We start from the raw sequence: 11,675 nt of genomic DNA, 5'->3' as shown, positions 1-11,675 counted from the left end.
TGTCACTGTCACTGTTGGTCCTGAGAGGACGACCTCTGCTCTGTGTCGTGTTACTTTAGACCAAAATTAGACTGAAGGAAAACTCTTTTATGTTTTAATATTTCTAGTATAAACAGCATAAAGTCTCCATGTTCTGGAAGTAATGCATGAGAACTGACCGCCCTCGTAAGAGCTCCGTGTAATGAAAAGACTGCCTGACCTGATGTAAAAGGTTTTTTACAACACTATTAGCCATTTCTGCATTGCCTAATTTATCACACAGACCAACAGAGAGCCATTAATCCATTTACTATGACAACTCCAAATAAGAGCGTGCCCTCTGTGAGAGTCAAACAAACAATAACCACACAAGGATAAGAGGAAATTGGCTTGTCAACAAGGTTGGGATTCCTCCTTCCTCACCTTTCCCAACAATCCCCACAGCGGCTCATCATCTCCGAGGCAGCCTCATTAAAACTCAATGCATCTTTAGACAGTGTTTTAAAGAGCTGAAGGAACTATGAGAAGCAGTCTGAGGCCCCCGTGGGGTTCAGTGGGTTCACGCTCCTCGTTGGTATGCATTCGGGCCTGTAGCCCTATCGGGGAGCCAACAGCAGCAGCAGCAGCGGGGGTCAAAGGAGAAGTGGGGCCCATTTCAAGAAGGAAGGACGGCATGTGATGACAGGTCATGCATCCTGACCACGGTGACAGCAATGATGTTGTGTTTGTTTCGGTGACACATAAAACGCTGACGGGGTTTTGCAACTGCTGTCTGAAAAATGTTGCAACTATGAAGTTGGGCAAGGATGCATCAAGAGAATGAATGGTGCCTTCAAATGGGGTCACGAGAAGAGGCCATACGAACGCCCCCCTCTTATATTGGTATTCATGACCTCGTAAGTGGAAAACCTAAGGAAACCATTGGTACCATGTCATGCTAGCCTGTCAGGAAGAACGCTAAATAACGCTAAGAAGTTAAGCTAAATTTTGGCGAGGAAAAACTGGTATGGCAATTATCAAAGGGGTCACTTGACCTCTGACCTCCAGATATGTGAATGAAAATAGGTTCTATGGGTACCCACGAGTCTCCCCTTTACAGACATGCCCACTATGATAATCACATGCAGTTTTATAAATGCAGTATAAATGTGTTATTGTCACCTATTCTAAAATGATGTATTTGAATATTTCTGCATCCTGGGGTCTTGTGGTATTCACGACCTTGTCAGTGGAAAGTTTCTGAAAGCTCAGAGTTCACGAGTTGTGACGTGTTTTTATTGACGTTGTCAGAAACGGCGGAGTTCATGGAAGTCTTTTTTCCGGTGCATAATAAGTTAAAGATGGGGTCGACGATGTTGGAAAGCTAGCATAATTTGAAAGTAGCATCGCCTCAGGAGCTCCGTCTAAACCCAACCCTGCCTTTAATATATTGTCATTTTAGTCGTATATTGTTTTTCTTCGTAATTTTATAATAAGTCTAAGGAAAATGTTGATATTCCGGCCTCATCCTTTTCCTCTGTCATTATGCATTTCCTGCATTATGTTACCTGCTTGCTAGCTTGCTAAACCATTAGGCTCCGTGGCTTCTAGATGCCGACTGTAACGTTAATATTGCCGTTGCTTAGCAGCGGTGTTCTCACGACTTAACCACTTGAATGCCAAGCATATCGTGTACACGACTTCCCATGTTGTAAACACAAGTTTCATTTGAAGGCACCGGATTTGAGCATCATGGGAGAATGTTTTCTCTTTTAATGTGTTTCAGTGAATGAAACACTGACAGAAAACTGTGCCCACATCAACTTCTTTGTTCTTTGAAGAGACGGTCAGAAATACAATACTTTAATACTCAGTGGAACAAGAATCAAAGTGAATATTCATTCATTTCACAGTTATAAACTCAGAATGTGAGTGAATCCACACACAGTACGTGATAAATAAAGCTGCGGAGTGTACAGCTGTTCAAAATACAATCAGAAAACATGTACGACACTTAAAGTGAAACGGCACTTTAAAGCACATCTGTGAGACTACAATATTCATGTGCAACACTCAAAAAATGCTTCACCGACTGCTGGTGCACAGCCAAGCAGCATCGTCCTCCTCCTCATCACCCAGAGTGCAGACATGTGACTGTTCATGTGACACAGATGTGCATGCACCTGCAGAATCTCCACCTCCTCTCTGCAGGCTACTCGCTGTAATGAGGCTCAGTGTGAAGCAGAGACCTCCACCACGACCTTCATGTCAACCTTTGTTTGTCTTCTCATCCACAGAATATCATCTATCAATCCCGACCCGACTGGCGCTGTCCTCCTCGTCCCTCTGCGTGGCGGCGTCCTGTCCCGGCAGCAGCCTGTTAGGGGCGTCACGCGAGCGCTGCACGTCTGCTCGACGCTCGGAGCAGCAGCAGCAGCAGAGCCCGGCGCAGAGGCGTGTGCGGATTGGCCGAGTGAGCAACACAAACATGATGCAGTTGGCGGCTCCCTGAGACGTGTTGCCGATTCCCTGTTGGGTCCAAACAAAAGTGGCAGTAATAAGTTATTACATTGGAATAAAAAAGTCCCTGAATGAGCTGAAAATGTGACAAAACCTCTTCATGTCATTATCTGACAAAGAGATATCACATCATGAGTTCACATTTTATTATGAACTATTGTTTTATTACGTCAAATAAAGTATTCTACACACACACACACACACACACACACACACACACAGTATCAGTATGATGTCATAAAACTGTCCAGGAACATAATAAAAGTTTTATTACATTTTTAAGAGACAGTTTAACCCCTTTAAACTCTGACGGCCAGCCAGCGGGCCCGGCTGCTATTCTGTCTTTTAGAGGTTGTTGTGGGCTCAGTTTTCAAGGTAGAGTGAAGATACTTGTATCACAAGACAAGAAAAAACCTAAGGAATCCATTGGTACCAACCATGTCGCTAGCTTGTCAGGAAGGAGGCTAAATAAAAGCTACATTTTGGTGAGGAAAAACTGGCATGGCGATTTTTTAAAGGGGTCCCTTGACCTCTGACCTCAAGATATGTGAATGAAAATGGGTTCTATGGGTACCCTCAAGTCTCCCCTACAGACATGCCCACTTTATGATAATCACATGCAGTTTTATAAATGCAGTATAAATGTGTTATTTTCACCTCTAAAACGGTGTGATTGAATATTTCTGCATGCTGGGGTCCCTAAACAGTCTTATAATTACATAAATTGTGTATCACTGTAAAGCTGAGACTCTTGTGGATCCAATGAGCCCAACTGTATTCATGTGTGATGATGTTAGTCCCCATAGTAGCCATTTCATTGTAGTGACCTCACTGGGTAAAATGACCTGTGGTGACCTCTAGGATAATCACAGCCTCATGAAACTTTACAGCCACAAACTAGAGACCTAGAGCATTCAGAGGACAGATGGCTTTCCTAGCTAAATTGACTATAAGGGGGTTTCTGAGCAGTTTACACAACAGAAGCGCTCGCCATCCAATCACTGAAAAATGCAATTCTTGCAGAAATCTCCAAAACATCAAAAGTTTTTGATCCCAAATCCCAGCATGTCTTTTTCTATGGTGTTCCTCAAGGTCTTGGTGTCTTAATGTGGTACTTCGGAGGGATTATTGATCATTTCTATACATTTTTGAGTTGTTAAAAATTGTTAAATTTAGCACCAAACCTGTGTAACAAATGGTATCAACTCAAAAAATTGTTTCAACAACTTATGAGACATTATAAAGCATGGGAATGGACATCACTAACTTATATAATCATGTTCTAAACCCTTATGCACTTTCACTATTTATTTTAATTAATTAATTAATTAATTCATGTTTATTTCTGATTTATGACTAGAACAACTTGACACACAGTGCTGAACTGCATCGCAAATTAATCTCCAGGTTCCCAGCTTTCAGATGATGTACACCACTTCTACTGTTGACCTGCTATCTCCCCATAAAGACCCCCTGAACATCCCCTTATCCCCCACCCCTACCTCTAAGGGGTTAATACATTTTAAAAAGTTATTACGCTACTTTTCAGATGTTCAAAAATATCAGTCCACACAGGAACTTTTCATGATGAATGTGTGATGATTCACAGACTTGACAGCCATCACAAGTTTAACAGCACATGAACTAATGATTGCACACATACACACCCACACGTATGTGCTGTCACACACACACAAAACAACTCACACACACACATTAAAACATCTGAAGGGTGAAGCAGTATTAAAAGAAGAACTTTAAACTCACGTGTAGAGTGACCAGCACCGGGTTCTGTCTGGCTGGAGAGCCGGCCAGCAGCAGGATGAAGCGCACCGTGCTCCAGATGCGCAGGACGATGAAGATGATGGGAATGAGTGTGAGCTTCATGTCAGCCATAGAGGAGAAGGAGTGGGACGGAGGCCTGTTGGCCAGGATGGGACGGTACTCGGACAGGGCAGCGTGCTGCGTCAGACAGAGTAGATTTCATAATAGAATAAATCAAATAAAAATCTATATGTTAAAGGTGCTAAATGTGAGATTGGGAATATTTCTATTGCCTCTGCACGGCTCCCAACATGGCGACGGGTACATAGCAAATAGTTGTTGCTCTGGATATCGTATAGTGTTTTTCTGGGGACCCACTTTTTAAAAATGACAAACCATCGCGACCCAATTCACAAGGCATTATCTCGAGTGAATATGTGTGTAACAGAATATTCCTGAACATTTTTACTGGCATTTCCGCATCACCTCATATTATTATTATTATTAAACCAGCCATTTCGAAGAGATATACGTTTGATAAATCACAACTTTATTTTATGCACGCGTTATTGAAAATGTATATATGTTAAATACTTTATAAATAAGACCAAATAAATGCATTTAGGCAGAGTTAACAGGCTATCTTATTCTTTTCATTTCCTCTCATCAGTAAAACAAACAGAACTTACGTTAGCCTTTTATATTAGAATCAATGTTATAAGTAGAGTTGTTCCAATATTGATACCAGTATTGGAAATGCGTCCGATACTGCCCAAAATTCAGTATCGGGTATCAATCGGCAAGTATGTCAATCTATGCACCGATCCGATACCATATTTTATTAACCCAGAAAAAAATAAAGTTGTTTAACTGGATTGTTTCATATTTTATATTTTTTTATATTATTAATTTGTGTTCTTTGTAACTGACAAACTGAATAATATAAGGAAGTTCTAGTGCATTCATTCTCTCTATGTATTTATAGATAGATGACTTCCTTACAACATGGCAGCTGCTCGAGGCAGACGTGACCAAAGAACAAATATTTGCCGAGGAGGTTGTGTGTCTCCTTCCCTCTGTGTTAATGTGCTCTTTGTTAGCTGGATATCTTTAAAAACAGACAACTTGGAGTTTTTTTAAAAAATTAATTCTTAACATTTGAGAAAGAAAATATGTGATGAATATAAATTCTTAGTGTATTTCCTTGTATGTATATCAACAGAGGCTGTATATCACATGCTGTTTATACATTGAGTATTACGGCGATGCAGCCAGAGGCCTTTTTTGAGTACCTATTTTTGTGGGGGACATATTTGTATATATATATATATACACAAATATATATATACTGGTTATGGGTATTTAAGATGGCATCTCTCTGCACTCTCTGAAGAGTCTGGTGCTCAAAATGTCACAGCAATAAAAATCCTTCCAACGGGAGCTACTTGGTGTGTAGATCTATCTATCTATGAAGTATATGCTCTCTCAGTGCTTTCTAGTTGGCATTTAAAAAAAAAAAAAATGTTTATATGAATATTTTCAATCGTGGTAAGGTTGTTTATTTGTATTGTTCATGCCTTTGCAGTTGGGTGTCCTAAAAGCAGTGAATATAATCTGCAGCTACATAGAGACCCTGTATCTAGCAGGTGTCCTCACCGCTATGTGGATGTGCCTCTTGATCAGGATGTAGAGGACCGGCAGGGTGAGGTAAGCCAGGAACTCCCAGATCTTCCCAGTCAGCAGCATCCACAGGACCCGGTCGGGGGCGTGGATGCTGACCCAGCACCAGCCCACCGACACCTCTGACGCATCGTAGCCGATCTTGTTGAGGCACACGGCTGCGATAGTGATGGCCAGAGGAACACCCCAGCTAGACCGCAACACAGAGGGTTTAGATTATTAAACATTAACTTCCCCAAAAAGATCAACTTCCTATCTTCAAACATCAAAAACAACACAGATGTTTGGTGGGTTCAACGTCAACAAATGTTGCAACGATACCATGTGATAGATTATCTTGTGCTTCAGGCGTGTGTGTGTGTTAGTACACACTGTTGCTTTAGCTCTGTGCATCATAGAACCACAAGATGATTTCTCTTTAAGACTCGATGTTCCCCCCCTGAAGCGCTACTTCTTCTCTTAAAACACCAATTTAACAAGAATAATTTGTGTGTTATGTACACAAGCCTCGATGAATGGCTCTGTTGTGTGATCTTCTTATTCAATGGAGCTTTGGAGAATACACAGAAACTAAATTAGAATGACAACCACAGACGCTGGATTGAGCGTCGAGGCGCACCCAGGGGTGAACATGTTCGTGTCCAAAAATAGATCAATTATACGGCGCTACGCCACTGAGAAACGACTCCCCTCTCACATCTTCACAATCAACATGAACAGCTCATTAATGTGCAGAAGGAAAACTGACACAAAGGATGAAACATATGATCCGATTCAGAGCGTTCAAAGTGAAGTCTAGCTTATAATAAAACAAGTAGCTGGCTGCTAAACCTTCAAATAGATGCTTGTAAAACAGCGAACCCTTGTTTGATGAGGTTAGAGAGTTGTGTTGCTGTGATATTTAACTGTTTTTATAGTTTGGGTGCCTAAAAGAGACACATGATATCATCTTTGCTCATCAGTAGCTATTGGGGAAGTCTGTCCAAAATGTCATCACTTCATCATTTTATCCTGTTGGACATTTGTGTGAAATTGTCATATGAATTATTGAGTTATGGCCAAAAATGTCATGTTTTGTCACAGTGACCTTTGACCACCAAATTCTAATCAGTTCATCCTTGAGACCAAGTGGACGTTTGTGCCAAATTTGAAGAAATGTGATCAAGGCGTTCCCGAGATATCATCAGAATGGTACGGACTTGAGGTCACAGTGACCTTGACCTTTGACCACCAAAATCTAATCAGTTCATTTTTGAGTCCAGGTGGATGTTTGTGCCAAATTTGAAAGGAATTCAATCAAGGCGTTCCCGAGATATCACAAGAATGGGACGGACGTGAGGTCACAGTGACCTTTGACCACCAAAATCGAATCAGTTCGTCCAGGTGGACGTTTGTGCCAAATTTAAGACTGAAGACTTTTATTAATTTGTCCCTGAGGGGCAATTGGTTTTGCCGCAGTAGCAATAACAATAATTACAGCTCGACACATAAGATAATAAAAAAAAAAACACACATACATAACCACGTACTAAAAACACTTAAATACAGCAGCAAAAAAAGTTGAATCCTTAAAGTACAACAATGTTAAAAGAGTTACAATATTAGTTATTGAAAAGAACAGGCATGGATGGAGATGTGCTGATGCTACCTTTACAGATTTGAAGAAATTCCCTCAACCTGAGTTATCGCATCAAGGTGTTCCTGAGATATCGCGTTCACAAGAATGGGACGGACAAGAGGTCACAGTGACCTTGACCTTTGACCACCTTGTCTTGTGAAAAACCAGGTTTAGGCCATTTTACAAAGACAACTCAGAGCTAACATGCTTATTCAAGCCTAGTTTAAACAAATAAGATTAAGTAATCATTATGGACCAGAGTGGAAATACAATTGAATTATTATAAATAATAATAGAAATAAAGTAAAAATTTGCTGTCTTATTATTTATTTATTTATGCATTTCTTTTTTTGTTCCTTTAATTATTTTCTACTCTCTTTTATTTTTATAATATAATTTTTTATAATTTAAGTTATCTTTCCTATCCAATTGCGCCTTGTATGTTAGAAGTATACTTCAGCTCGGTAACATAAACTTGTGTAACCGCTATCCCAGAATTCACCACTAACTAGTTAGAATAGCAGCCATTAAGATGACTGTCACGGTAAAATCAGCTGAGAGATGTCAAAATACCAAGTCACTTTGTGCATCTTTTATTTTTATAATATTATTTTTTTTATCATTTAAGTTATCTTTCCTATCCAATTGCGCCTTGTATGTTAGAAGTATTAAGTTGTTTGTAAATGAATTATCTTCAATAAAAAAAAAAGTTAGAATAGCAGCCATTAAGATGACTGTCACGGTGAAATCAGCTGAGAGATGTCAAAATACCAAGTCACTTTGTGCATCTTTTATTTTATGAACACATACAGATGTTCAGTGACGACAGATCCACAAGCCCCTTTACGGTGGAATAGAATGCCCAACTGATGGTGTTACCATGGAAACAGCTCTAGCTAGTGAGGCTAACTCTAATCGTATTATCTCTTTATTTATATGAGAAAACTAGACCAGAGTGACACATAAACTGAGCCGAAACAAGCTCAGGGACTCTGTTTTCCAGTTTAAGGATTCAAGTGGCCAACTTATTTTGATTTTGCTGTCTAAAATTAATGAAATAATACGATGTTAATTCGTTTTTTAGGCGAGCCTGCAGTTAATATCCCAGGATGCTTCACGGTATACCCACTTGAGCTTGGTAACATAAACCTGTGTAACCGCTATCCCATACTTCTTCAGTAGCTAGTTAGCATAGCAGCCGTTCACAACTGATGGTGTTACCATGGAAACATAGCTCTTAGCGCTGGGCTAGCTAGTGAGGCTAACTTTGTTGTCTTAAAATTAGTTTTATTTCTGAGAAAACTAGACCAGTGTGACACACAAACTAAGCCGAAACCAGCTCAGGGACTCTGTTTTTCAGTTTAAGGAAGCAAACGGCCAACTTATTTTTATTTTGCTGTCTAAAATTAATAAAATAAAACGATGTTAATTCTGTTTTTAGGCGAGCCTGCAGTTAATATCCCAAGATGCATCACGGTATACCCACTTTAACTCGGTAACATAAACTCGTGTAACCGCTATCCCATAATTCCTCCTGTTAGTTAACATAGCAGTTATTTTAGAAACTCAAACTTTACCTGACAAAGTGGAAGAAGCACACCAGGCTGTCAGCGACTCTCTGACTGGCCCTCACGATGAAGACGTACAGGTACACCGCGATGGCCATGGTCCAGAAGAAGGAGCTGGTGTTGCTGAAGGTGGAGATGGCTCCCTGGACGACGCAGTCCAGCGAGTCCGTGCGGAAAACCCTCCAGACTCCGAAGGCGTAGGAGACCGCGGAGAGCCAGTCAGACACGGACAGGTAGACCAGCAGCCTCCGGGGAGTCGTCCTCAGATCCGACCAGATCACGTAGGTGAGGATGATCAGAGAAGAGCCCAGAAACGACAACAAACACGAACACAACACCACCACCTGCTCAGACAAGTACACCACCGTCTGGTTCCCTTCTGCCATCGTTAAAACGGTCTGTAAACTAGTGTATCATCGTGTTATTCATCCACATAGTCAACTATTATTCAGCCTTTGAAGCCAGGCGAGTCGAGCTGTGTTTAACAAACTTCGTCCATTGCTCTGGAGGCTCTTGAGGCAGCCGAACTAAACTTTTCCTCCGTGTTTTAACCCCTCCCTCCCGCGCTCCTCTCTTCATGCTCCTCGCTGCAAACAACCGGAACCCAAAGAGAGAAGTCAGTCAGCTGGTGATGGGCTCATAACGGGCTATTTTTGGCTCCAATGGTCTTTACTCGTGTAACACATAGTCTGACTACAGTCTATGGTGTAACCTTAGGAAAGCTATGACTGATTTGTCACTTTAAAACAGATGACAACTTCTAGTTTTCCCCATTACATGTACACACGTAGGCAAACTTGTTGGTACCCTTCCGTTAAAGAGAGAAAAACCCACAATGGTCACTGAAATAACTTGAAACTGACAAAAGTAATAATAAATAAAAATTCACTGAAAATTAACTAATGAAAATCAGATATTGTTTTTGAATTATGGTTCAACAGAATAATTTTAAAAAACAAACTAATGAAACTGGCCTGGACAAAAATGATGGTACCCTTAACTTAATATTTTGTTGCACAACCTTTCGAGGCAATCACTGCAATCGAGTGATTTCTGTAACTCTCAATGAGACTTCTGCACCTGTCGACAGGTATGTTGGCCCACTCCTCGTGAGCAAACTGCTCTAGCTGTCTCAGGTTTGAAGGGTGCCTTCTCCGAATGCATGTTTCAGCTCCTTCCACAGATGTTCAATAGGATTTAGATCAGGGCTCATAGAAGGCCTCTTCAGAATAGTCCAATGTTTTGTTCTTATCCATTCTTGGGTGTTTTTAGCTGTGTTTTGGGTCATTATCCTGTTTGAGGACCCATGACCTGCAACTGAGACCAAGCTTTCTGACACTGGGCAGCACATTTCGCTCCAGAATGCCTTGATAGTCTTGAGATTTCATTGTACCCTGCACAGATTCAAGACACCCTGTGCCAGATGCAGCAAAGCAGCCCCATAACATAACCTAGCCTCCTCCATGTTTCACATTAGGTACAGTGTTCTTTTCTTTGTATGCTTCATCTCTTCGTCTGTGAACATAGAGCTGATGTGACTTGCCAAAAAGCTCCAGTTTTGTCTCATCTGTCCAAAGGACATTCTCCCAGAAGCTTTGTGGCTTGTCAATATGCATTTTGGCAAATTCCAGTCTCGTTTTTTTATGATTTGCGTCCTCCTCGGTTGTCTTCCATTAAGTCCACTTTGGCTCAAACAGCGACGGATGGTGCGATCTGGCACTGATGTACCTTGACCTTGGAGTTCACCTCTAATCTCTTTGGAAGTTGTTCTGGGCTCTTTGGTTACCATTCGTATTATCCGTCTCTTCGATTTGTCATCAATTTTCCTCTTGCGGCCACGTCCAGGGAGGTAGGCTACAGTCCCATGGACCTTAAACTTCTGAATAATATGAGCAGCTGTAGTCACAGGAACATCAAGCTGCTTGGAGATGGTCTTATAGCCTTTACCTTTAACATGAAGGTCTATAATGTTCTTTCTGATCTCCTGAGACAACTCTCTCCTTAGCTTTCTGTGGTCCATGTTCAGTGTGGTACACACCATGATACCAAACAGCACAGTGACTACTTTTCACCCTTTAAATAGACTGACTGACTGATTAAAAGTTTGAAGATACCTGTGATGCTAATTACAGGACACACCTTAGTTTAACATGTCCCTATGGTCAAATTATTTTACATCTTTTCTAGGGGTACCATCATTTTTGTCCAGGCCAGTTTCATTAGTTTGTTTTTTAAAATGATTCTGTTTAACCACAATTCAAAAACAATAGCTGATTTTCATTAGTTAATTTTCAGTGAATTTTTATTTATTATTACTTTTGTCAGTTTCAAGTTATTTCAGTGACCATTGTGGGTTTTTCTTTCTTTAACGGAAGGGTACCAACAATTTTGCCTACGTGTGTACATGTAGGGCTGGGATGATTCACCTAAAGGCTATATCTCCTGATTCAATACTATCACGATATTTGGGGGCCGATTCGATATATATTGCGATTTTTAAGTATTGCGATTGGATATCACGATTTATTGCGATTTTTGTTAACTTTTTTAACACTAGACCATGGGAA

At 40.7% G+C, this 11,675-nt stretch overlaps 1 protein-coding gene and 1 pseudogene across 1 annotated transcript; one reads left to right on the top strand and one right to left on the bottom strand.

The window, feature by feature from the left end:
* Positions 1-1,800: 1,800 nt before the first annotated feature.
* gpr157 (G protein-coupled receptor 157) lies at positions 1,801-9,694 on the bottom strand. The gene is made up of 4 exons (XM_074645061.1): positions 9,118-9,694; positions 5,899-6,112; positions 4,246-4,440; positions 1,801-2,487 (listed from the first exon to the last, which is right to left on the bottom strand). The coding sequence occupies exons 1-4, from the start codon at positions 9,492-9,494 to the stop codon at positions 2,260-2,262; spliced, it is 1,014 nt and encodes a 337-aa protein (XP_074501162.1). The 5' UTR covers positions 9,495-9,694; the 3' UTR covers positions 1,801-2,259.
* LOC141773232 (putative glycine N-acyltransferase-like protein 1B) overlaps positions 9,257-11,675 on the top strand; it is a 32,623-nt pseudogene continuing 30,204 nt past the window's right edge.

The sequence above is a fragment of the Sebastes fasciatus genome, chromosome 8 (assembly GCF_043250625.1).
Source record: "Sebastes fasciatus isolate fSebFas1 chromosome 8, fSebFas1.pri, whole genome shotgun sequence".
Classification (NCBI taxonomy): domain Eukaryota; kingdom Metazoa; phylum Chordata; class Actinopteri; order Perciformes; family Sebastidae; genus Sebastes; species Sebastes fasciatus.
This window is presented reverse-complemented; position numbering and strand designations above follow the sequence as displayed.